Source organism: Mesoplodon mirus (genome assembly GCF_964341445.2).
Source record: "Mesoplodon mirus genome assembly, chromosome: 4".
In the NCBI taxonomy this organism is placed as follows: Eukaryota; Metazoa; Chordata; class Mammalia; order Artiodactyla; family Ziphiidae; genus Mesoplodon; species Mesoplodon mirus.
This window is the reverse complement of record NC_138979.1, coordinates 186,241,736-186,269,343: the sequence shown is the minus strand read 5'-3', so window position 1 is coordinate 186,269,343 and position 27,608 is coordinate 186,241,736. Positions and strand designations below refer to the sequence as shown.

At 50.0% G+C, this 27,608-nt stretch overlaps 1 protein-coding gene across 4 annotated transcripts in view; it reads right to left on the bottom strand.

Annotated features, from left to right (window-relative positions):
- TECPR2 (tectonin beta-propeller repeat containing 2) overlaps window positions 1-27,608 on the bottom strand; it is a 99,909-nt gene that overhangs the window by 17,090 nt on the left and 55,211 nt on the right. For 3 of the 4 annotated variants that reach the window (XM_082617028.1, XM_082617029.1, XM_082617031.1), the window contains 4 exons: window positions 24,983-25,223; window positions 24,222-24,311; window positions 22,458-22,691; window positions 11,967-12,115 (listed from right to left, as the gene is read on the bottom strand). In XM_082617028.1, the coding sequence (XP_082473154.1) occupies window positions 11,967-12,115; window positions 22,458-22,691; window positions 24,222-24,311; window positions 24,983-25,223 (714 nt within the window). Of the gene's footprint in view, window positions 1-11,611; window positions 11,672-11,966; window positions 12,116-22,457; window positions 22,692-24,221; window positions 24,312-24,982; window positions 25,224-27,608 lie in introns of those variants that run through there. The other variant, XM_082617030.1, reaches the window with a different exon arrangement.

The following is a 27,608-nucleotide window of genomic DNA, read 5'->3' as shown; positions in this document are numbered from 1 at the left end:
CCGTGATCGCTCTTTCTGTTCACCACCGGGGAGTGGACCCCAGCCCGGACGACTGTGCCCGCGGTCAGCGGCAGGGCTCCAGCGTTGCTGTGATATGATACGAGGTCTGCAGAAACTCTATCCTAGGGCGCAGGTGCCTCCAAGAGCTTCTCACATTCAGCTGCTCAACTGAATGCCTGGTGCTGAGGCCCTGCTCACCGGCTGCTGCCCAGGCAGCTTGGGGCTGGCCATCCAGAGCAGCAAAGCCCAGAAGGGAAAGGTCCCTGGAGGTGACCCTGTGGTTTGCTCCCCTGGGACCGCATGCAGACCCTTCCTGGTACTCGCACACACCTGTCAGCTGGGACAGATCCCTGGGTGTTTGTTTTAACCTCTGGGTCATCAGGTGTTAGAGACTGGTGAGCGGACTGCTGCAGGGCTGGGGAGGCCCATCCGTACCCTGGTGGCCCTGGACTGGGGGTCACAGCCTTCCGGCATGAGAAGAAAGGTTTAGGATCAAATACCCCAGGGAAGGCTAATGTTTCTTAGGAACAGGGCTTGAGGGGATGAAAGCTCAAAACAACAGGTGTTCAAATGGAGCCATGGGAAAAAAGGTGACGTGGGGAAAAAAGTAAAGAAGTGGCAGAAAACCAATTGCCCTCAAAGTGGGGCCGCTCCGTCCAACAGCGTTAGACTCCATTTTTGGAGGTCTTCTCCCTCACCTGCAGGCAGCACCACTGTGTTCGTCAACGACTCAGTGTGTAACAGAGAGCTCCACCGATACGTCGACACCACTCAGAGACGCGCAGAGGATCAAAGGGAAATGGACAGGAGGGAGGGGGCATCCTCTGAGGAGCCCTACCACGAGTGTGGAGTTGGAAGGGAGGACCTGCACCATGGCTCTCAGCACTGGGTGTGTGTCCGAATCACCTGCAGAGCTTTGAAAAGCCCACAGCCTCCTGGGCAATGATAACAGAAGGAACACACGCATCTATCCTTGCAGTCCCTTCTGAAAGAAACAACACTACAGCGAGAGTGGAAGAGGTTTTTTTTTGTTTGTTTAAGTTCAAATCTCACAAGACAAGAGGAGAAAACTGCCACACAACTTTGGAGGCTGGAAAGTGGAGAATGAGCAGGAAAGGACTCAGCAGCTGAGAGCAGGGACCCCCCAGCAAACCACGCAGCCCGATCACCACGCAGAGACCACAGCCAGCAAGTCTCACGCACGCTCAGGGGCCCCAGCCATGCTTGTGGGCCCCCTGCTTACACCAAGGTCACCAACGTCTATGGAAAGCCTCTGCGTGGAGAAGACAGCGGAGAGACAGAAAGCAGGCAACTCAAGGGACACGGAGACCACGCATGGGAAGAAACTTCAAAAACATCCTTGAGGGCAAGAGAAGACTCGACCACTGTGAAACAGCAAAAGGAGTGTCCAGAAATTTAAAATATAATCACAGAGGAATTCCCTGGCGGTCCAGTGATGAGGACTCCATGCTCTCACTCCCGAGGGCCTGGGTTCAACCCCTGGTCAGGGAACTAAGATCCCACAAGCCTCACAGTGTGGCCAAAAAAAAAAAAAAAAAAAAAGTGTATGTGTGTGTATGTATGTGTGTGTGTATATTTTTATAGAAATAACCCAATAGAGGGATTGCAGGATAAAGAAGATAAAAACATAAAGAGAGGGCCTCCCTGGTGGCGCAGTGGTTGAGAGTCCGCCTGCCGATGCAGGGGATACGGGTTCGTGCCCCGGTCTGGGAGGATCCCATATGCCGCGGAGCGGCTGGGCCCGTGAGCCATGGCCGCTGGGCCTGCGCATCCGGAGCCTGTGCTCCGCAACGGGAGAGGCCACAACAGTGAGAGGCCCGCATACCGCAAAAAGAAAAAAAAAAAAAAAAAAAACATAAAGAGAAAGAAAATAGGAGAGAAAAGGTAAGAAAAGTAGAGGCCACTTTAGGAAGTCCACAGTACGAAAGCAGGACGCCCAGAAAGAGCACACAGAGATGGGAGGGGCAGGGGCCAGAAGGTGACTGCCAGCATGGGAACAGGACACATCCCAAAACAAACGCCGTGAGCTCCAGGCTGAAAGGGCTCCTGGCACGAGGATAAAACAGGCTCCCCCAGGCACACATCACTCTCTGCTCTCAGAACGCTGGGAACAAACAGATCTTACAAACTTCCAGAGAGAAAAAGCAGGTCAAATATCAAGGATCAGGTATCAGAATGGCTTCAAACTTCTCAACAGCAATACTGGACACCAGGAGATGACAGAAGAAGACCTTAAAATTCTAAAGGAAGTCTATTTCCAACCTAGGCTGCTATACTCATACAAGGTCAAGGATGAATGTGGGCAAAGACTTTCAGACACACAATGCGTCCAAAAGTTACCTCTACAAACCCTTCTCAGGAACCGACCGGAGGATAAACTCCACCAAAAAAAGAGAAAGAGGAAGACACAGGATCCAGGAGAGAAGGGATCCAAAGCACGAGCAAGGCAAAGGGGGCCCAGGAAGACAGAGTGATCAGGCCAGAGGGCCGGCCAAAGCATCCAGGACAGATGACTCCAAGAAGAATGGGATGGAGCCCACATGTCCAAGTGTACGGAAGGGAAACGGACACAGCTGGCAGGGAGAGTCTGGGGTTGAATATGTAAAACACAGAAAACCAGATGGGAAAAAAAGACAACGATCGAGCCCAGGGAAAACAGAGAGTCATGCGGACAAGCAGAGTGCAGTTTACTGCCCGGCTCAGCTCTGAAGGGCGTGCTCCCCCCATCACAGCACCGCAGCTCCCGAGGATGGAGGCAGGGAGACGGGCGCACGGCTGGGGGGACAGGCACCCTTCCCTTCCAGCAGGAGTCAACCGAAAACCCCTAGAGCTAGAAGGATAGAGACACAGCTCCCTAGGAAGTTACTCAGGGAGATGACGCCAAAAGAAAGGAGTTCTCTAGACGGGGGACGAGGGGCGGGGAGACGCGCTTCCTGTAGCACACCTGTAGAACCAGCTGACGTGCAGCCTGTGTAGTTACGTGTGTGACTCTGATTAAAATAAGAACCAACCAACCAAGATGCCTGAGCCCCATCCCGCTGAGCTGATCTCCAGGGGAGGGACCCAGGCCTGGACATTCTCAGCAAGTACCTCAGCCGGTCCCCAGGTGGATGTGGATTCTTCACTTAACTGGTCAGGAGATGAAGGGCCAGTGAGTTTGGACAACTTGCCCAAGGTCATTTGGTCTCATATGGAAAAAAATAACTTTTAGTTCAGGTTCTTTTGACTTCAAATAGCAGACTCTGACACTGGAGGTCCTGGCTGGCAGAGCCCCAGGGGCCGCTGTGGCCCCGAGCACTGTCCCCTGCTGCTGAGGGGGAAATGCCGCCACACCTTCCCGCCATGTCAGCGAGACCTGACGGGTCAGCAACAGAGCTGGCAGGCACAACGGGGGCAGCCGGTCTCGTCACCGAGAGAAGGCCTGGACCCCAACACACACTGGCTTCCTGCGCCCCAAACATTTGGCGTCGGGGTCCCAACTCACCTGCCACCCCAGCCCTGCGTCTCACAGACGTGCACTCTGGATCCAGGGAGCCAGGCCGAAGAGTTTCACGGCTCACTGCAGGCCTTCCTCACCTAGAGCCTGTCGCGCCCCAGCCGTCGGGGACACCCACTGCCCCTGGAGTCAACGGCAAACTCTCCAGGCCAAGGGCCAACCCCCCCAGAACCTGAGCCCAAAGACCTCTTGAGTGTCCCCTGTCACATGATGCCCGTCCTGCATCCTACCCTCCCAGAGGGTCTTGCCGGGTTCGACTAGGATTTAGAGCCGAGAGGCACAAGAAACTGATGTCTCACCAGGCTCGGGATGGTCCCCAAGAATGGACTGTCCCCAACAACGAACTGTCCTGCCCAAAGCACCACGGAGCAGCACTTTTCCCTACTCAGAAACACTGGGCCAAATGAATTATTTGCTGGCCAGTGGAAGTGCCCACTGGGTCTGCCAGGCCCAGTTCAAGGACTACATCGTCCACAGGAGCCAAAGCTGGCAACCCTTGGTGACCTGGGTTTCCTTCCTGGCTGCTACCCTGACCTACTGACCCCTCTGCCTTTGGTCACTTAGGCTTCATCTCCCTCCAGGGACGGCCTCCCTCACCCCTGCTCCCCTGCAGCGCCCAGCACAGCCCCGTGCACTCTCGCATTCCTTTAAACTTTTTTACTGTCTGATACATTTTAAATAGCTCTACAGGGCTATGACTCACATATAATAAAACGCACACATTTAAAGCGTACGATTTGTGGGAACTCCCTGGCGGTCCAGTGGTTAGAACTCGGCATTTTCACTGCTGGGACCTGGGTTCAATCCCTGGCTGGGGAACTAAGATCCTACAAACCGCGTGGCGCAGCCAAGAAAAAAAGGGGGGGGTACAATTTGACCCTCGCTGCCATATGCCTGCACTGCTGACACGACCCCGCACCCTCCTTCGGGACCCCTTCCAATCCTGCTGCCCTCACAGGTGCCCGAGCAACCACTGCTCTCTGGAACTACAGATGAGTCAGCGTTCTCTAAATCTCATGTAAATTAAGCATTACAATATGTATTATTTTTCCACCTGACTTCTTCACTCAACACAATTATTTCATCAAGTTCGGGATATTTTCAGCCTTATTTCCTCAAGTATTTTTCCTGTCACCTCCCCCTCTCTTCTTTGGAACTCTGACTACATTTATATTAGGCCATGGGAAGTTGTCCTGTGCTCACTCATGCCCTGCATGTTTTTTCCAGTCTCTTTTCTCCCTGTTTCAGTTTGGAAGCTTTTTATCACTGTGTCTTCGAGCTCACCACTCTTTTCTCCTGCAATGTCTACACTGCCGCTGATCTCATCCAGGGTATTTGCATCTCAGGGATTACAACTTTTATCCCTGAAAGTTTGGTTTGGGTCTTTTTTATGGCTCCCATTTTTCCACCTAACGTGTGCCATCTTGCCCCAGCTTCTAGAACATAAAGGATAAAGCCATAACAACTGTTGTAATGCCCTGCCTATGCATTTCATTTATTTATTTATTTTTTGGCGGCGCCGCGTGGCTTGCAGGATCTTAGCTCCCCAACCAGGGATTGAATCCGGGCCCTCGGCAATGAAAGCACCAAGTCTTAACCCCTGGACCGCCAGGGAAGTCCTCAGCCGTGATTATTATAATAACCGTCATTGTGATAATCTGCTAAGCAGACTCTTCATAAGGGCAGGTGCCACCCCTGCTTCACTCCCCTACGCAGCCTCACTGTCTGAACTGGAAACAGTCAAGCTTCCACTGTCATAAACAGCATAACAACAAAGAGCTTTGGGAACATTTCTGATTATTTCCCAAGACTGATTCTTATCAGATCATTCAGTTATGAACTTACTCCGTAAGTAATATAAGTTCATTGCAAGATATTCACAAAACAGAAGTGAATTAAAGGAAGAAAAACAATCAGCCACAACGGCACCACACAGCTATAACCACTGCTATCATTTTGCGGTATCTCTTTATAGATTTTTTTCAATGTACACACAATTTTAAAAAAAATATTTACTTATTTTTGGCTGTGTCGGGTCTTACTTGCGGCACATGGGATCTTCTGTTGTGGCGCGTGGGCTCTTTGTTGCGGCACGCAGGATCCAGAGCACGTGGGCTCTGTAGTTGCAGCACAAGGCTCTCTAGTTGTGGCCCGCAGGTTCCATAGTTGTGGCACACAGGCCCACTTGCCCCACGGCATGTGGGATCTTGGTTCCCTGACCAGGGATCAAACCCACGTCCCCTGCACTGGAAGGCGGATTCTTAACCATTGGACCACCACGGAAGTCCCGAACATAATTTTAGTTTTTTTTAAACATAAACAGAATCATCAGACATACTTGGTAACTGACATTTTTATTCTCCACGGGAAGCAAACCTCCTCTGGGAAGCATCGTGGAGGGGACGTCGCTGCCTGTGCTGCACGCATCCTGCAGGACTCAACTTGGGCCTCAGCATGAACCCCTGGCAACGTCCTCAGGAGCAGGGACCTCCTAGACACTAAGCATGTAACTGGCAACGCTGTTCTCTTTCTCTTATTAAAGAACCGGGACTGTCAGACGCGACTGTGTCTCACGTGTGGCACACGGAGCTCTGAGCTCCCTGTCCCGGGTGCCGTGTCGCGTCTCCGTGTGGTCTCGCTCACAGGGACGTGGGGAGGGATGTGGTGCCCCGAATGCAGGGAGAGGAAGCTGGTTTAACTGCCCCCGAGGTCTGGTACTTTTATGTCAGGAGGGAGCACGATCTTCAGAACACCCGAAAATTCTTAGAAGCAGGCGGCTGGTTGGACCTGCGGAGCTGGGCTTCAGGGTGTGGGTGCCCCGCTCCTTCTGCCATCTCCATCCCGTGTCTGTGACCTATGCCAGCCGCGGAGGAAGTATGAGCAGCATCCAGGGTCGCCCAGAGCTGCCCTGGACGGGAGCAGAGAGTGAGAGCAGCTCTCCCTGCACCCTGCGTGCTGCCGGTGTCCCAAGACGAGTCAATGGAAGGCCCAGCAGGGGTGGGGGACTTCTCTAACCCTAACGCCTCTCCAGCGCAAGCCTTCCTGACGCTAGCTGTGAACTTCTCTAAAGATCTGGATGTGTAAAGCAGCATCGAGTTCTGTGCCCACTGGCAGCATCTGCGAGTCTCACTGTTGTGGCCTCTCCCGTTGCAGAGCACAGGCTCCGGACGCGCAGGCTCAGCGGCCATGGCTCACGGGCCCAGCCGCTCCACGGCATATGGGATCCTCCCAGACCGGGGCACGAACCCGTGTCCCCTGCATCGGCAGGCGGACTCTCAACCACTGCGCCACCAGGGAAGCCCTATTTTGTTTTTTTTCTGTTCATATAGCTAAAAATACCCAAAGCAGCTGAGTTTAAAGTAAGTTTTTAAGTGTTCGTTTGGCCATTTACCAGTCATATTAGTCTTAGTTTTCCTAGTTTCTCTCTTTTCCAGGAAAAGCTATAATCCAGGCAGAGTAAACGACCCCGGAGACCAGATGGGCCAGTCCACACAGGAAGAGGCAGCTGGAGGCTCCCTTATGGGAGGTCAGGACACTGGGCGGGCTAGGGAAGAGCAGGGGCTGCTCTGGAGGCAGAGGGGGCAAAGGGAGGGCAGAGAGGGTCCTCTGAAGGAAGAGGCGGGGCCGGGGCGGGTGGGGCTAGCTGGACGAGCCTCGTCCCCTCGGGCACACAGTGCCCCCAGTGCAGCGAAATCACAGCATCAACTGTGCTCGCTTTACACACACCTCTGCCATGGACAGAAAATTCTCCCACGGAAGCAGCAAACTCCAAAGAAAAGATGCTAAACACAACTATAAATATTTTCTCCAATCCTTCCAAACGTTAGCAAGTCTGAAAACTGAGTCATTCGTTTTCAGTACTTTGTTAAAACTTCACCCCAAAACTCCTACAGGAGGGATGTTTTACCAGAGAAGAGAAAGGGACACAGAAATAGAGAAACCGCTGCTAATTTCAGAAGATCCCTGTGGCTTCACCTCTCTGTGCCCTTTAGCATCTGTTACCGCTTCCGTTTGCTTCAGCTGCACGCATCCTACTTGTAGACCAGGATGTGCATGTCCAAGAAGAAATAAAACAAACTAGAAAGAGGTCGAGGACTTCCCTGGTGGTGCAGTGGTGAAAAATCCACCTGCCAATGCAGCAGACACGGGTTCAAGCCCTGGTCCGGGAAGATCTCACATGCCACGGAGAACTAAGCCCATGCGCCACAACTACTGAGCCCATGCGCCACAACTACTGAAGCCTGCGCTCCGCAACAAGAGAAGCCACCGCAATGAGAAACCTGCACACCACAACGAAGAGTACCCCCCCTCACCGCAACTAGAGAAAGCCCGTGCATAGCAACGAAGACCTGAAGCAGCCAAAAATAATTAATTAATAAATAAATTAAAAAAAAAGAGGTCGATTATGATCAAAACATGGAAACCCCATTTACATTCTGATACTTGAATTCAACCAAACTGTCCTGATTTTCTAAACCTTTTTTTAAGATAAATTTATTTACTTTTGGCTGCGTTGGGTCTTCGTTGCTGCGCATGGGCTTTCTCTAGTTGCGGCTAGCAGGGGCTACTCTTTGTTGTGGTGCGTGGGCTTCCCATTGCGGTGGCTTCCCTTGTTGCAGAGCATGGGCTCTAGGCGCGCAGGCTTCAGTAGTTGTGGCGCACGGGCTCAGTAGTTGTGGCTCACGGGCTCTAGAGCACAGGCTCAGTAGTTGTGGCACATGGGCTTAGCTGCTCCATGGCATGTGGGATCTTCCCGGACCAGGGCTTGAACCCATGTCCCCTGCATTGGCAGGCGGATTCTTAATCACTGCGCCACCAGGGAAGTCCCTTTCTAAATCTTTTAACAAGGCCTCATCCCACCCCACCCCCACCTCGCCACTGGACTAGTCTTCTCAGGACCCTCTGCAACTTTAAGGTTAATTTGAAATTCAATTTAAAGGTAGGCTTTGTCCTAAAACACTGAGTGTGAGGCCACCGAGCATGTGACACGCTGCCTGGACACAGCGTTCCATCGCAGCTCTGGCAGACAGTGGCTGGCCCAGGCCCTGGTCCTCAGCAGGTCTTGGAAAAGCACAGCAAAGGGCCTGTGCAAATGTAAGGCCTGTTTTTTGTCCCCACAGGAACCAACTCTCTATCTACAAATTCCACGGCCAAGTGCATTTCTTCTACAGCACACTGAAGCTACTGAATAAGAAAATGTGGTCTCATTTGGCGGAACTACTTGAAATAGTTAATGTTTAACAGCCTACTTAGCAATCACTACCTTATTCAAAGCACAGCTTTGAGGCCCCTTCATGTGAATTTGTTCTATTTTGGCCATTTTCCTGGGCAAAGCTGTAGATCCCCACAGTCAATAGAGCGCTGCAAGTAAAGCTTTCTTCCCCCGGTTTTAGCTTTGCTTCCTAGAGGTTATTCTAGAATCTAAATGTTGAAAGGAAGACGACTTCGCAGTTTCATGCAGTCCTTGACGTGACACCAAAAGCACAAGCAACTAAAGGAAAACGTAGATGAACGGGACGTCATCAAACTAAAAAACGTTTGTGCATCACAGGACACCATAAAGAAAGTGAAAGGACAATCCAGAGAGTGGGGGAAAGCATTTGGAAACCATAATTCTTACAAGGGTCTAGTATCCAGAATATATAGAGAAGCCTTACAGCTCAATAACAAAAAGACAACCCAATTACAAAATGAGCAAAGTATCTGAATATTTTAGTTCTCCAAATAAGATATACAAATGACCAATAAGCACATGAAAAGATGCTCATCCGTCGTTAGGGAAATGCAAATCAAAATCACAAGGACATGGGGATGTAATGTACAGTATGGTGACTATAGTTAATACTGTATTGCATATCTGAAAGCTGCTAAGAGAGTAGATCGTCAAAGTTCTCATCACAAGAAAAAAAAATTTGTGACTACGTATCATGACAGATGTTTACTAGACTTACTGTGGTGATTATTTTGCAAGATATACAAATATGTGAAACTAACACAATGCCATACGTCAATTATATCTAAATTTTTAAAAACCCTATTGAGGGACTTCCCTGGCGGTCCAATGGTTAAGAATCCTCCTTCCAATGCAGGGGACTTGGGTTCGAGCCCTGGTCAGGGACCTAAGATCCCACATCCCTTGTGGCCAAAAAACCAAAACATAAAACAGAAGCAGTACTGTAACAAATTCAATAAAGACTTCAAAAAATGGTCCACATCAAAAAAATCTTAAAAAAACCAACAAACAATAAAAACCAAATGAATTATAACAAAATGTGCCAAGTTGGATCAGATCAGCTTTCCTTTCTCTACAGGTCTGTTCTAATATAAATCAGAACATTCAGTAACCCACACAATATAAAAATTAATTTTTCCTGTTTCAATAAACTTTTTTACCCTGTTTTTTAAAAGACACCCACAATGAGATACCATTTTACAACTATTAAGATGGCCAGAGAACTTTCGCAGTGGGGATGTACAGGAACTGGACTCCTCATACATTGCTGGTAGAGGGTAGAATGGTGCAGCCACTGGGGCAAACAGGCAGTTCCTTAAGAAGTTAAACATACAATCACCATATGACCCCACAAGTCCACTTAAAGTGATACACCCAGAAGAACTGAAAACGCATGTCCACATAGTCTTGTACACAGCAGCATTATTCATAGTAGCCAAAAGGTAGGAACGACCCAAATGTCAATCAGCTGACGAAAGGATAAGCAAAATGTGGTCTACGCATACAATGGAATATTATTCAGTCATAAAAAGGAATAAAGTACTGACACACGTTACAACATGGATGAACTTTGAAAACATGAAGCCAAGTGGAAGAAGGCAGATGAAAAGGCCACATATTACATGATTCCATTTATATGAAAAAGGAAAATCCAGTATAGGCAAGTGCATAGAAACACGAAGCAGATTAGTGGCTGCCAGGGGCTGAGGAGACACGGGTTCCGGAAGAAAAGGGAGTGTCTACCAAGGGGCAGGGGGCTTCTTTTCGGGGTGGTGAAAACGTTCTAGGATTGGACAGCAGTGACGGTTGCACAACTTTTCGAATACACTAAAACCACTCAGTTGTATGCTGTGAAACGGTGAATTATCACTCTTTAAGAAATAACATAAAGCTGCCAGAGGCTGACAACGACACACCACAGGAGCAGGCAACAAGAGGGTGCCTCGTCGAAGGGGGCTCCAGATCAGCGATGAAACCAGCTAGAGGTCGGCTTGCCTTCACCCTGGCTGCACACCAGCAGAGCCCACAGCGCCGGCGACAACACCTTCCCCTGCCGCCTGACCGTGGCTGTCAGCGCACCGCCGTGTGCAGACGAACGTGGACCGGGCGTCTGCACAGCGCTTTCTAATTCACAGACGCGATTCTACTCGCTCTTAGCAGGACCCTGTGAGGAGGAAGATCCACGCGGAGCCAGCCTCCCCGTGGCCATGAGCGCTGACCAATGGCCTGAAAGAACTCGGGACCTGACTCCTGTCCAACTGTAGGGTCTCCCGGCACAGGCCCCGTGTCCCATGGGCAGGACTGGTGGTCCTCATAACCAGCCCTGCACCTTGACCTTAGCTGCCCCACCCCTGAGGGTTCACGATGCCCAAAACGTAGACAGTCATGAACACAGGCATTCACCCAAACACCTGATTTCCTTCTTGTCCCCGTTTAAGCACCTTTTGTTCAAGGACTAACCACTCCTGCCACACTGCCACCTCTGCATATGGCAACTTCATTCTTTTCCCCAACAAAGTCACGAAGTGGGGACTAGCAACAGTTAGAGCAAATAACTTTCATTAAATCACAGCCCCCCATTTATAAATTTTAGCAGAAATATATTTAACATAGCAACCAGGCCCATCAGGTATTTAAGGGTAACTAAATAGTACACTAAAATCAGACTCCCGCTTCTGATTCGAGTGGTGGAAGAGTCAAAAGAAAAGGAAAAACATTTAGGATACATGGTAAACTGAAATATGGCTGGGGTCAGGGGAAGGGATGGGGCACACGAGGAGAAGAATTTCTTCAACAAACCAGGAAAGGCACTCACAAAATAATGATAATACATTATCTCCATGACAAGACTTTAAAATGACTTTTACTTTCTTCTCTATACTTTTGGATATTGTTTGATGTTTTCAAAAATAATGTTCATTCTGTAAAAAGTTAGAAGCGAAACACTTTTATTTTGAGAAAGAAAAAAAGCAGCATTGGCTCAGATAATCGTTAATCTGTTCGGCCCTAAACTTCACAAATATCAGATCCCAGGTGTGGGATGCCAGTGAATGAGCGTGCATTGACCTGGGGCACACCTTAGTCCCCAGGCTCCCTGACACGCCCCTCCTCCCCCAGTTGCTGGGAGGCCACACTAGCAGGCGTGGTCCTCTCCCCAACACCAGCACCCGAGCAGCGTACTGACGAGCAAGTTGGTATCAGTTAACTTTTGCTTACCTGGACAGGCGGTTCAATCATTATCCAGGCTGGAAGCATCAGACTGGGATTCAGAGGCTGGGTACCCACGCGGAAGTAAACTCCACCCCTGGAATCACAGGCCCAGACGTGCTGATTTCCACATGCCAGGCTCATCAGTTTTACAGCTCCTATAGACAAATAGAGAAAAAGTACACACATTAATTACTCTTGTAAGATGACTCATGTTTCATTTAATCTATGAACTTTGATTTACACTTCAAAGAAAGAGATGCTGCTGCCTTTGCAGGTGAACTCTGTTGCTTGAGAACATTACAGTGCACGGGAGTCACCAACGCCTCTGGCTGCCCCGGCACCTGCCCCGTGCCACAGAGCAGCCCTTGCACACCACGGGCAAAATAATCAAGATGCCATCCGGACAGTGCCCTGAGCCACCATGCCTGGGAATTAATATTTCAGTGTGGGCCCCGTCATTAGCTTCATCAGATACGTGACTGTTACCAGCAAATTCTGGATTTGGGGCAAGGGAATTCATCTTTTAGGTAATCTTTTTTTTTTTTTTTGGCTGCGTAGGGTCTTAGTGGCAACACGCGGGATCTTCATTGTGGTGCGCGGGCTTCTCTCTAGTTGCAGTGTGTGGGTTTTCTCTCTTTGGCTGTGGCGTGCAGGCTCCAGGGCACGCGGGCTCTCTCGCTGAGGCGCGAGAGATCAATAGTTGTGGCGCACGGGCTTAGTTGCCCCGTGGCATGTGGGATCTTAGTTCCCCAACCAGGTATAGAACCCGTGTCCCCTGCAGTGGCAGGCGGATTCTTTACCCCTGGACCACCAGGGACGTCCCTCTTTCAGGTAATCTTGATCCTAATTAGAATTAAAATTAACTAACTAAGCCTCCCAGGATCTTCATTTTTCTTTTTACATATCTCCTTGTTTATTAAACCAATTTTAAGAGGAAAGGAAATGGGAGGAGTCTTCAAAGAGAAATCTGATTAACAGTTTATCTGGCAGAAAGAGCAGCAGCCCAGTTACCAGCCTGGGCGACAGTGACGCACGGCTCTCGCCGCCCCAGCTCATGCGTGAGGCCGTCAGGACGCAGACCCCGGAAGAGAACGTGGAGAAGCCGGGAGGCAAAGGGCAGGCCGCGGCTTGAACCCAGGCCTACCTGACCCTCCCCGCCAGCCACCTCTGACCTCCGGGGCCCCACATCCCGTGAACACACAGATCTTACACGGTCAGTTCCCTCGCTTTTGACAGATGCACATGCCTGGGTAACCCACGGCTTACTGAGTTATGGAATGTTTTCACTGCCCCAGAAGATTCCCTCAAGCCCCTTCCTCAAGGAAGTTCTGCCCCTCTGCCCCGAGGCAGCCACTCTTCTGATTTCCATCGTCGTGTATCTGTTCAGTCTGGTCTAGATGACTGTCAAAACAGAATCACAGGTATGCACTCCCTGGGCCTGGCTTCTTTCACTCAGCGTGATGTTCTGTTCAGGACATTCATCCAGTCACTCCTTTTTACTGCTTAGTATGAGTCCACGGCATGTAAACGCCAGAGTTAGTGGCATATCCTACTGATGGGCATTTGGGCCATTTCCACTTTTTGCTATTAGGAGTAAAGCTGCTATCATCATTTCTGCAGAAGACTTTTTTTTGGTGAACATGTGTTGTTTTTCTTGAAGAACACCTAGGAGTGGAGCTCCGGGCTATGGGGTAGATATCTGTTTAACGTGGAAAGAGACCACCAGTCTTCCCATTTTACACGCCCACCAGCGGTGTGTGTTGGTGGCCCACACCCTCACCAGCATCCACGTCTGGCACCTCTGTCAGCCATTCTAGCAGGTGTAAAGTGGCATCTTGTCATGGTTTTATTTGCATTTCCCTGGTAACTAGTGATGTTGAGAATCTTTTAATGTGCTCATGGGGGGCATCCGTATATCTTCTTTTGTGAAGCATCTGTCAAGTCTTTCGCCTGTGTTTTCCAGTTGAATGGTTTGTCTTCTGATGACTAAGTTAGAGGATGACTCATTTTGACTGTAAAGCAGGGAAAAGGTGGTACAGCTACGTTCACTGGCAGTGCTGCTCTTGGCCACCTCACACAGTTGTCACCGCTATCAGATGACAGCCCGTGTGTCCACACCAAAACGTACAGGCACGGATCCTGCTGTGGGGAAATCTCGTCACATGTGTTTAGCTTAGAAGTATCAACCCACTACTACTGAAAAAATTCTTAGTACCCCTTTGTACATTCCTGAAGATGATGATGTCTCTTATACTGAAATTAGCTGTATTTCTAAAATCTTTTACAGAATGTCTTACCGGGGAGTTAAAATAGACATCCTAGAGCTCTAACATTACCCATGAAAAGATTTGTAGCGATCCAGATAAAGTACTTTCAGCAGTAAATTCCAGAAATGGCCGAGAAACAAATTCTAATTTTAAAATGTTAATTAAAAAATAATTTTACGTTGGAGTCATCAACCTGCCCTAACAGGAATTACAGGTGGTAGCTGCTCATGCGAAGAGAGTTACATGGTTACAAAAACACACTGGGTCAGCATCTCAGCATCAGCAGCGAATAACACCACCACCAGTGAAACACAGAGTTCATATTACAAGGCAGGCGTTCTTCTAAAACAAACATAAAAGGTTGCTAGAATATGCCCTTCAGTGTATACATCAGCTTATTCTGAATTGAAGAGACAGGTCAAAGAAGAAAACGTTTAATCGAGGGCTTTTCCGTAGTCTCCTACTTCACAGAGGGTCTCCCAGGCTGCCTGGGTGCAGGTGTATGAGGTCAGGGCAGGTGGCAGAGAACACTGGCCTCCCCAGCACTCCCTGGCTCGTCAGTGTCCCTTGGAGTTAAGCGGGGCCCCATCACTGGTTCTGGACAATGGGCTGTGAGCAGAAGGGATCTGTCACTTCTGAACTGAACCATAAAAGAGCTGGCAAGAGGGCCTTGCCCTTCAGCTGTCCCCTGCCGCAGTGACCAGAGGGGCAGAGCCACAGAGCACCGCAGGGGGTCAGTAAGCCACCACCTGGGAACCACTACCACAACCATCGAAAGACGGACAGGTCGAGAGCCAACTTCGCGGGAGCAGAAAGCAACCTTCCCTGTGTTACATCACTGGCATTTGGGACTCGTTACTGCAACAGTATCAGTCCGACCAACACAGACATGCTGCGATTTTCCTGTCTTCCCCCTATTTTTTTCCCTCCCATTAAAAAAAAAAAGTTTTAATTACTTTATTCAACAGATGAGACATTTTCCCTTTAGGATTACTTTTTAAACGTATATTTTAGAAGAAAAAGTGGCATTTATTTGGTGTTTTACTATTTATAAGACACTTTTCTGCATAAATTACTATATAATATAATCCTATTTGTTCCCTAAAGGCACGAACTGACACTGAATATTTCTTCATTAAATGCTGTGACCAGATGTATTCACTTACAAATTGCATTAGTTTGCTAAACATTCCAGTGCCTGACATATGCATATTTATGTGTACTGGGAAATCAAACGTTATGAGCATCTTAAATATCTGCTAAATGACGCAAATTTTCTTCCAAAAACTAGGATTGTCATAAATCATAAAATTCCACATTCAGTCTCCATAACTGGGTTCAGTAGCTAGACATTTAATTGAAGAATTCTCTTAATCTAAGAAATGGAAATAAAAACTACAATGAGGTACCACCTCACACCAGTCAGAATGGCCATGATTAAAAAAAATCTACAAAAAAAAATCCACAAATAACAAATGCTGGAAAGGATGTGGAGAAAAGGGAACCCTCCTACACTGCTGGTGGGAATGTAAGTTGGTGCAGCCGCTATGGAGAACAGTATGGAGGTTCCTCAGAAAACTAAAAATAGAGCTACCATATGATCCAGCAATCCCACTCCTGGGCATATATCCAGACAAAACTGTAATTCAGAAAGATACATGCAGAATAAAACAACAACAAAATAACAACAAAAAGATACATGCACCTCTATGTTCACAGCAGCACTATTCACAATAGCCAAGACATGGAAACAACCTAAATGTCCATCGACAGATGAATGGATAAAGAAGATGTGGTATATATATATAATGGACTACTATCCAGCCATAAAAAGACGAAATAATGCCATTTGCAGCAACACGGATGCAACTAGAGATTATCATACTAAGTGAAGTCAGAAAAAGACAAATACCATATGATATCACTTATACATGGAATCTCAAATATGACACAAATGAACCTATCTATGAAACAAAAACAGAATCACGGACGTAGAGAACAGACGGATGGAGTGGGAGGTTGGGCTAGCAGATGTAAACTATTATATATAGACTGGATGGACAACAAGGTCCTACTGTAGAGCACAGAGAACTATATTCAATATCCTGTGATAAAGTAATGGAAAAGAATATTTAAAAATGAATGTAGGGCTTCCCTGGTGGTGCAGTGCTTAAGAATCCGCGTGCCAATGCAGGGGACACGGGTTCGAGCCTTGGTCTGGGAAGATCCCACATGCCGTGGAGCAACTAGCCCGTGAGCCACAACTACTGAGCCTGTGCTCTAGAGCCCGCGAACCACAACTACTGAGCCCATGTGCCACAGCTACTGAAGCCCACATGCCTAGAGCCTGTGCTCCGCAACAATGAGAAGCCACCGCACCGCAACGACGAGTAGCCCCCACTCGCCACAACTAGAGAAGCCCACGTGTGGTAACAAAGACCCAACGCAGCCAAAAGTAGATAAATAACTAAAATAAATAAATTTTAAAAAATTAAAATGCTAAAAAAGAGAATGTATATATAACTGAATCACTTTGCTGTACAGCAGTAATTAACACAACACTGTAAATCAACTACACTTCTATTAAAAAAAAAAAAGAGAGAGAAAAAGAATTCTCCTAATCTAATCCCAGAGTAGCAACTGACTTGGTAATTTGTATAGGAGCAGAAAAAAGAGATGCTACATCTTAAAAAAAGAAATTAAAGGCAGAAATCATGTTCATGACTTGATACTTTGCTAAAGTCATGCTTGAAATTGAAATGTCTGCTCGCAATGTAGAGACTGGTGACATTCCAGACTTTACAATGACCTGGAGCTGCCCGAGGTCAGTGCCAGCATGAGGTAGTGTGGATCACGTTTTCGGCACTGGGAAGATGGGCTTTTGTTTCTTGTTTTCAGTGTCAGAATGCTTGCAGAGGCCAGGACTGAAAGGGAACCAGGTAAAGCACATCTCTGAACAGCTCTGACAAAGCCAGCATCTCCTACCTCATGCCCTGGGCAGGCAGATGGCAACCTGGAGCTGGACTGATGAATTACAGGTGAAGAGATCTTGTACCTGCTGTTAAGACAGTTTTATCTGTGATTATCAGTAACAAGGAATCAAAACTCATATCCCAGAATCAGCTAGAAATGGAGTTACAAACAATGACGGATTGCCCTGACAGTCCAATTTCCTGCTGTGCGTGGATGTGGCCACGCACAAGGCCCCTGCCAGCAGAGCCCCTCCACCTCCACGTGGAAACTCCTCGCAGGTCAGACCGAAATGACTGTTGGGACAGAGCAGGAGCAGGATGCTCAGGAAAAGCCCCAGGATGGGGATGCTGACTGAAGTAGGCCAGAGCGGGGAGGACATTCTAGGCCATGGGAAGAGAGGCGACCCCAGGGGCCTAGACGGGCCTGGCGCACAGGGAAGAGTGATGGCGGGTGGCTGGAGCCCCGCTGCACGAGGCCCTCGGAAGGCAGGCCGGGGCAGGCTGCCAGGGCGCCAGGTGCTACCCCAAAGCCTGGAACTTGATTTCAGGGTGTCGAGGGCACAGCCCAGGAGCCGTGTTTCAGGAGGAGGGCTCGGGCAACCATGGCAGGAGGTGGGCACACCTGGAGCCATGAGGCGGTACAGCAGTGCAGGTGTGGAGGGGGAGCTCTAACCCGGGCAGTGGCGGGAGGGAAGTGGAGGGTAAGACAGCCCGGACCTTCTGGGGTAGGTGGGAGAGACACTGCCAACCACAATGGCTGGCAGAGAAGCAGAAACAGCCAGAGAGGATTCTGCCCTTTCCAGCAGAATTTACTGGAACAGAGGAGTGAAGTCAGGAAACAGAGTACATTTTGGACCATCAACAAAATGGAAAGGCAGCTACTGGACGGGAAAAAGTGTTTGCAAATAGTATGTCTGATAAAGGGTTAACAGCCAAACTCTGTAAAGAACTCAGACAAATCAATATCAAATAAACAAACAATCCAATTAAAAAATGGGCAAAGGGCCTGAATAGGCATTTTTCCAAAGAACACATACAGATGGTCAACAGGCACGTGAAAAGACGCTCAACATCACTAATGATCAGGGAAACGCAAATCAAAACCACATGAGATAGCACCTCACACTTATCCGGATGGCCATCATCAAAAGACAACAAGGGACTTCCCTGGTGGTCCAGTGGCTAAGACTCCGAGCTCCCAGTGCTGGGGGCCCAGGTTCGATCCTGGCCAGGGAACTAGATCCCACATGCATTGCACCAACTAAAGATCCTGCATGCCACGATGAAGGTCCCGCACGTGGCAACAAAGATCCTGCGTGCTGCAGCTAAGACCTGGTGCAGCCAAAAAAAAAAAAAAGATTTAAAAAGACAACAAGTAACAAGTGTTGACAAGAATGTGGATGAAAGGGAACCCTGTTGGTGGGAATGTAAACTGGTGCAGCCACTATGGAAAACATTATGGAGGTTCCTCAAAAAATTAAAAATAGGACCATCATATGATCCAGCAATTCCACTCCTGGGTATTCATCTGAAAAAAACGAAAACACTAATTTGGAAAGATATATGCACCCCAGCATGCTGTTCACTGCAGCATTATTTACAATAGGCAAGATATGCAAGCAACGTAAGTTGCTTTATCCATCAACAAATGAATGGATAAAGAAGATGTGGGGTGTATGTGTGTGTGTGTGTGTGCACACACACACAGACACGCACACACACACAATGGAATATTACTCAGCCTTAAAAAAGAATGAAACCCTGCCATCTGCAACAATGTGGATTGATCTGGAGAGTGTTATACCTAGTGAAATGTCAGACAGAGAAAGACAAATACTGTATGTTTCACTTATATGTGGAATCTAAAAAAACAAAATAAATGAACAAATAAATACAACAAAACAGAAATAGACTCACAGATTCAGAAAACAAACTAGTGGTTACCAGAGGGGAGTAGGAAGGGGGGAAGGGCAAAACAGATGAAGGGGATTAAGGGATACAAACTACCATTTAAAAAGCAAATTAAGGACTTCCCCGGTGGTGCAGTGGTTAAGAATCCACCTGCCAATGCAGGGGACATGGATTCGAGTCCCAGTCCAGGAAGATCCCACATGCTGCGGAGCAACTAAGCCCGTGCGCCACAACTACTGAGCCTGTGCTCTAGAGTCCACGAGCCACAACAACTGAGCCCACGCGCCACGACTACTGAAGCCTGTGCGCCTAGAGCCCATGCTTCGCAACAAGAGAAGCCACCGCAATGAGAAGCCCGCACACCGCAATGAAGAGTAACCCCTGCTCGCCGCAACTAGAGAGCCCGCGCACAGCAACGAAGACCCAATGCAGCCAAAAATGAAATAGATTTATAAAAAATTTTTTTAAAATTTTAATTAAAAAAAGCAAATTAATTACAAAGATGTAACATACAGCACAGGGAATATAAACAATAATAATAACTTTGTATAGTGTGTAATCTATAAAAATATCGAATCACTATGTTGTACACCTGAAGCTAATATTGTATGTCAACTATACTTCCAAAAAAAAAAAAAGTGCATCTGGGAAAGAGAAGTTTGCTACTGAACAGAATCCTCACAGGTAGAACCACAGTCTTGAAAAAGGCTGTGCTCCTTTCACTGCTGTGAGCACCACCATGGCCAACTTTTAAAAGAACAATGAAGCACCCCAGGTAACCGCAGGCAAGTAAGCAAGGCACCATGAACGTTACCTGCGTTACTACACTCCGTTCACTACTCTCCAATGAGTGTTGCTGGATCTGGATGACGGCCTGCCACGGACACTGGCAGGGAGCACACACCTGAACTCAAAATCTGCATCCCCTAATATAAATAATACTTTTTTTTAGAAACCTTGATTCACCGGTTTGTCCCACAGGCTACACAGACCATCCCTGGAAAGAGCCAAACAACAGAGTAGCTGGTGGCCCTGACCTGCTTTTCACTGCCCCCCAACCCAGGCACGCGGAAGGCCAGCACCCCTCCTGCTGTTCCCTGCACGCCTCCCCTGCCTACCAACTCTGGACTTGCTTCGTTCTCCCAGGATGTTCAGAAAACGGTAAAAGAAGTCTTTATCCATCCTCTCAGCATCGGCCAGTAACCCAGATAAACAAAATCCAGAGCTCAGGGCAGGAAAAAGACTAAGCAAGGCAGAGAGCTTCCTGGACTCAGCCCCCGTCATGCACAGCGCCAGACCTGAGCGAGCACCACCCCTCCCCCAGCAGCTTGAGGAGCTGGGTGGCTTTTAGGCCGTCACACCTGCCTGAGACAGGTTGCGTTTGCACATGATGCTTACTTGCACCCTCTCTCTGGGGTGGGGATTGCCGTTACCATCAGAAAGGTGAGGACTGAGGTCTCAAGGTAACCCGGCAGCCAGCCCGGGCCCGGCTCTGCACTCGGCTAGCACCGCTCCCGCTGCCGCCCTGCCTCTGCCAGGAGCCCCGTTCCTGGGCCCAACCACCTCACCTGCGGTCTGTGTGACCCACTCCAGGCCTGGCCGGACTGCGGACGATTCTGCGGGCAAGAGGCAGGGCGGCTCTGTGAAAGCCTGACGTTCTCAGCTCCTACACCCCTGCCCCCAGCACGCAGGGAAAGCCAAAGCACAACCTGGACTCAGGGTGGCCCTGTCTGGCCCCTCCTAGTCTGAAAGTGAGACTCAATCCCACCAAAGCTGAGTCACTCCCCTTGAAAGAACGGCCACCGACCCCAGGGAAACCCAGCCAGCCGCCTCAGAGGCCTGTAACACTCTGGCCAGCACGCCAGCGCGGGAGGACTGGACTGAACGGGAAGGGAGGCGTGAGCTGTGGGCCGGAGCCCGGAAGCCAAGCCGCGCTCGAGGCCGTTCTCTCGGCACGTGCTGTGGCACAGCAGCCTCCTCTGAGCGGTGGTGCCGGGGAGAGCTCTGCTTCTGCCCCAGGGGGGCAAGGGCAGGGCCCCCAGTGCTCCCAGGATCCTGTAGCAAGGAGGACACCAACCTCGCCCTGGCCTTTTTACCTCCAGAAACTCCCAAACTGCTCTGCTTGGGGGCCAGAGGAGGATGACTCAGGCCCACAGGATCTCTGAACCAAGGAAAGGCTCCCCGGGGCAGGCGGGAAGGTGGCCCTGCACTGGCAGGCAGAGCCACGGCCAGCTGCAGCCTCTCTGGTCCATCACCATTGACGATGGCGGCTGGCAGGCGCTCTCAGAAGCTGGACTGTGACCGGCCTTGGGGCTGGGATTAGGTTCAAAACACAGGGTGCGAGTGAGGCCAAAAGCATAATCAAAATGACCCTGGAAAATTCCTAGCTTTGGAACAAAGCTTACTTCTTTAGTGGAGAACCAACCTGCTTCTTTAGCTAAGCTGGGTTGTATTTGGGGGCCTCGTGGGACAAAAGAATGACGATACCTCTGCACATCATGGGACGGTGAGAGGCCCGTCAGCTGGAGACGCAGCCAGGGGCTGCCAGGGCGGGAGGTGGACAAGGCGTCCTCCCTTCCCTTCTTGGCTTCTTTGTCCTTTTTTTTTTTTTTTTTTCAAACGAGTACATGTGGTTGAATTTTCAAATGTTAAATGCTTGTAAAATTCAATTCTACCACCTAACAAACAAAATACTGGTTATCAGTTCACCAAACCGGGAAACCGCTGGGCAGGGAAGTATCCCTAAGGCTCGCATGGACTCCGGAGCTGCCGGGCGCAGCCTGCACCTTCTGACAGCCACAGCTGCCCGTCTGCCCAGAGGACAACCTAAGAGTGTGGGCTCATTCTATCATCGTATTCCTTGGAACAGGAATGAATTATTTATAAATGGCCTCACGCTGCTTGGCTGCCCTGCAGCCCTGTAGGGGAGACTCGGAGAAGGAAGGCAGCACACACCCCTCCAGCGGAGGGAGGGCTGGGCACTCTCCTGGCTGCGGACCCTGGGTCGGAAAGGGCACAAAGCAACTGCCACATCCAGACAGACCAGCAGAGGCAGCTGCATCCACAGTATCATCTCGCGCGTGTCGTACGGCAGCTTTCTCTGAGTTCATGCTCCTCCTGGGTTCTGAAAACCCTGCGACGTGTGAAGCGTGGGAAAGAAAAGCTCCTCACAAAATTCTTAAGAGGCCCGTTACCCTGCAAGAGCGGCTAATCGACCTCCTGACCCAGCAACCGACCACGCGGCCTGCAAGAACTCACGAGAGCTGAACACAGGGCCCCGGGAAGCGGGTGGGACACCCCTCCTGATGAGGCTGGAAGGCAGGGCCTGGCGGCGGGGGCGGGCATACCTAGCTGCGAGAGGTCCAGCCTCGTCCAGTGCATGCCCGTGGGGCAGCTCGCAGACAGCGTCCGGATGAACACCTGGCCGAGGCTGTCCAGGGCCCACAGGGCGTCTTGGCAGGCGGCGTAGGCCTTCATCTCGGCGTCGGGGGGCAGCTGCACGGTGGACGGGCGTGACTGGGCATGCTGGGCGCTGACGCGGCACAGGTCCTTGCTGCTCTGGCAGAGCCACAGGGAGCTTCCTGTGGAGAGGTCATGGCGTCACCGGCGAGCCTCTCGGGGCAGCCTTTGCCTTCAGAGGCTGGCCGACCAGCTCCCACCCTCACTCCCCACCTCCGGGAAGGAGCAGCCAGGACTCAGGGGGACGCACCGGGACCAGCCAGTTCATAGGAAACAAGTCCGACACATTTAAAGAAATGAAAGGAAGCTGGGCTAACGAGACCTTAGGAGGCCCATGACGTTGCCTCAGAGGCCCGGACCTTGGACGTTGTATGAGGGACCAGGAAGCATTCAAGTTGGTGTGTCAACCAGCGTCCTAGAGGGAGCAAGGCCAGCAATGCCCCGGAAGGACGGCACCGAGGAACCTCCCCTGTCCTGGTGGCAGGGCGAGGGGAGGTCTGGCAGGGTGGAGGCTGCTGGAAAAGGCCCAGAAAGCTGGAAAGCCTTTTCCTCTCATCCTCACCTCAAAATTACATGCTTTCATTCTCTCCCCCGTTTTTAGAGTCCTTCAGGTTTAATTCACTTTAAAATGCAAACCACACTTGGGGAAATTAAAACCTCAGTCAGAATATATTATCTAAAGTATATCGAAAACTTGGGACCAGTTATGGTCTGGAATTCAAAATTACTTTGGACCTTGAAAACGTAAGGTAATGGGTATGCCGATGTTTACAGAACAGCCCGGGAGCCAGGCAGTACCCCCCCACCCCACAATGAAGTGCAGCAACGTTCCTGCAACAAAACGCGTCACAGTCACAGTCAGCAGGACAGACGGACGCTGTAAGGAGCCTCCCATCAGCTCAGGTCAGGTTTTGCTGCCAAATGATTTATGCCAAGCTTGGGAGAGAACCTATGGTTTGCAGAGTTTACTTATTGCACAACTGCGGTCAGAACAATCTGGGGAGGAAGCATTTTATTGTACTGACCAAGTTCTGCACATCCTAGTGGGACTACGGGCTCGAACTCACCAACTGCAGAGACCCCCGACATCTTCTCATCTGACCCTCAGCGCGATCCTGGGCCACCTGACTGCCCCAGCTCCCAGCTCCTGGGGTAGCTGCACTGCCTCTCCTGGCTCCAAAGCCCGAGCTGTGGTCAGGGCTTTGGGAGGTCTGCCCTACCAGGGGCATGACAGTGGGACTTAGGCCAGCCAGAGGCTGTAAACCAGCCTGTGAGGAGGTGACAGAATTCACAGGGGAAATGGCCAGGCACCCAGAGAAGCCTGGTGCCTACTGGCCCTGTGCTATGGCCCTGAGACATGTCGCTGAAGTCAGCAGCTGCCGGCCTCAGCGGTCACACTGTACACTCCCCTCCTTCAGAAGGACAGCTCGCCTCCAGACCCACTCAGACCACCACACCAGATCCTTCTCTCCTGGGCAGGCCTATCCAGCTTTGGGAGCCCTCGGCTCAGCCAACGAGGGCTGCTGGCCTGTGACACCACCGCATCCAGTCCCTGAGGGCCCCACGGCCATGCTCCCGCCCCAACTAGGCCACGTCAGACCATGGTTTTAACTGTTCAGCTGCCAACCTGTGCACTGCACTCCCCAACCAACCTTCCTTTGTGGGAGCAGTGGAAGCCAACACGAAGGCCCACTTTGTGGCCGAAGCTGTCCCCCGGGGAACGACATTGTTCCAGTAAGTGCCTAGAAATAATGGGAAGAGTACGTTAAAGAAAGAAGAAAGAAAGACCACACATACTTCAGAGCTTCAGTTCTAGACCAACTGGCCTTCAAAACCCCTTACAGCTGGTTCTAGAGTGTCCTCAAAGTAGGAGGCCCAAGCCAGCACCGCAAGAGCCGGCCCGACAAGCAGAGCACCGTCTAGCCCAGGGTCGGGGGAGGCCACGCAGGGGGAGAAGAGCTGGAGAAAACTCACAAAGCAGGGTTCACTCACAGAAATGAAGCCCCAGTGGGTAAATGTGGATTTACACCTACGTTTACGGATCTGGCCAGAGCCTTGCATTTTCAACAGTGCGATAATTTTTTCTACTAGGCTCTTTAGGAATGGGAGAATATTTCATTTAGCTGGAAATTATTAACATAAAAATGAGCTCCATGTGCTCTTCTTACAGCCTAATAGGTTCCTAATGGAAACTGATCGTACACCATGCAGACACTGGTATCCAAGTCGCAGGAATGACAGACTAAAAGGAGGGAACTGATAGAAAGCAGAGGGGAGGCCTCCCTTCCAGACACCTCATACCACTGGCACTAAATTATCTTTTCCACTTGAGATCATATAGCTTTTCCTTAAATGCTGGCTCTAAAGAGGAGCTGCCTATCAAGCCGGCGTGGCAATGAAGTGATTCACCCACCGATGAGACTTCCTCTAGAGACGTGGATTTCATTCTTGCCCGAGGAGATCCAGACGCCGCTGCTGTTGACCCCTAGAAGGCTCGGCTGGCACTGGAGCTGCTGAGACCACAACGCCATGCGCAGTTTATCCGCCACCTTCTCAACAGGCACCTGGGCCGCTGTGGCCACCGAGTGTGTGGCATGGATTATGGTCTGGAACAAGCTGCACTGGTCAAACACCACGTAGTCTGTGATGCTCGCCTGGAGGGGAGACAGGCAGACACCCTGTTCTCAGCGCAGCTACAAACGCCTTCTGCACACTCGCTGCCTGTCAAACACCCAGATACCCACGTGCACGTGCACGTTTGTGTGAGGACTGGAGAGGAGTGTGGCAGGACACCCCCCACTGCTGACTGTGATTACTTCCGAGGGGTGGATTCAGAGGAACGGAAGAAAACGTTCACCTTTTATTTTATACACTTTTTTATTACATGGACCTGTTACAAAGAGCATGTATTACTTTTAGGATTATCACCCCCTCGCACCCTATAAGTCTTTTATTCTAATCAGTGAGAAAGGATTATTTTGTTTTTAAAATTTAGGAATTTCTAATGGACAAGTGTACGATACTTAGGATCATAATACGGGTTTAAAAAGGTAGAGTAAGCAGGGTGATGAAGCAATTCATGACCCAACTGGGATTGTTAACAATCAGGCCAGAACAGCAGTACAGACAGGGCCTGTCCTGGACGTGCAGAACGCACCCGGGCTCAGATTCGAGACACGCTTCTCTCATGTTCCTGCAACAGACCTTTCTCCAGGGTGCTGCCCACTAAGGAACCCTCTCCCTTGCCGGCCAGCTCTGGCTGTCAGAAAGGTCTCTGACTCTGCGAGACTTTCCACGTACTTCTGCCCTGCCGGGTCGGGTTACAGAGAACGTCACCGCCCTACGCCTAGGACAGCCTCGTGCAGGCCACACTCCCAGGTCACGCACAGCGAAGTGCGGAGTGAAAGTGACATCACTTAGGATAGGGAACTTAACGTATAATAAAACACACAGAAAGGAAACTATCATAAAACCCAGCACTGTAGTACATGTGCGACGCGGCCCTTCTTTTCTGTGAAAGGGCTCGCACTGACTGTGAGCTCCTGCCTGCACTGAGGCTTCAGCAAACGGTGTCGGCACGTCAGCCCCAAGGCCCTGCTTCCCTTGAAGAGCAGAGCACGTGCCAGCCTGGCGAGGCGGACCCCATCAGAGCCCACAGGACGCTGGGCAGGTACCTGGGGACCAGTGCCACGCTGCCGTGTGATGGCCTGGGAGCTCTGCCCTTCCTCGGGGTGTATGACGCCAGGCCACACAGAAAGTCTGTGACAGGCTCAGTCCCAGCACCCAGGATTGGCAGATAAGCAGGATGCAAATTAACAAAAAAAAAGAGAAAGGTTTAACAGCCAAACATAATGCTGGCTCTAGCACTACAGAGAAATCAATCTTACAGTAAATAAAATAACTCTGTTTCCAAACACCTCAGAGATGATTCTGTCAAATTTCTCTGAAGACAATGGTCTGAATATTATGATAAAATGCTAACTAGTTTTCTTTAGGCTACTTAAGACAGAATTTAGTACATATACTACACTTGAGTGTGTGTGTGTGTGTGTGTGTGTGTGTATAAAACCATATAATATGGTTACAAATACAGGGAGGATAATTTTGAATCAACTGTATAACTTTTCAAGTAGTCCCTGGCATATTAAATTCGAGACTGTGTATACACACACATACTCATCAAAGAGCAAACACAACTTGCTTTTCCACATCCTCATCTGAAAGACCTGAGAGCGGCCACTGGAAGACCTGCCCTCGATGAGGCAAGTCTAAGGCGACAATAACACCTGAACCCATCAATGGAGACAGAACACTGAAGAGCTGCTGTGCACCCCACAGCCGCCAATGCCAGCACAGCCTTACCCTTACCTGCCACGCTGGGGGACCACGGGCGCTACATTTATTTACACCGAATGGTGCCAAAAGGGCAAAAGTTAGCTTGATTATACCTTACTACTTCTTTTTTTTTTTTTAATTTCTTTTTGTTTATTTTATTTATTTATTTTCGGCTGCGTTGGGTCTTCGTTGCTGTGCGTGGGCTTTCTCTAGTTGCGGCGAGCAGGGTTACTCTTTTTTTTCTTTTTGACAAGAAAGTAGGGTTTATGGGTGGGCGTGGATAGGGAGGGGGCCGCGCCAAGCCTCTCAGGAGTGCAGGGCCCGCCATGTGTCCAGGGGGCCACGATTAGGGATGTACTTGACCCCACAGCCATATGGGATGAGCCACTTTTCTGCCACCATGTTTTCAAATTCATCTGCATTAAACTTAGTAAATCCCCACTTCTTGGAGATGTGGATCTTCTGGCGGCCAGGGAACTTGAACTTGGCCCTGCGGAGGGCCTCAATCACATGCTCCTTGTTCTGCAGCTTGGTGTGGATGGACACTAAGAGCTGGCCAATGTGGACCCTGGCCACTGTGCCCTGGGGCTTTCCAAAGGCACCATGCATACCTGTCTGGAGCCTAGATTGGGGACAGCATGCCAGTCATTAATGTCCACTGGAAAGGGCTGTCTCCAAGGTCCCTTAGGGTAACCCATACAGGC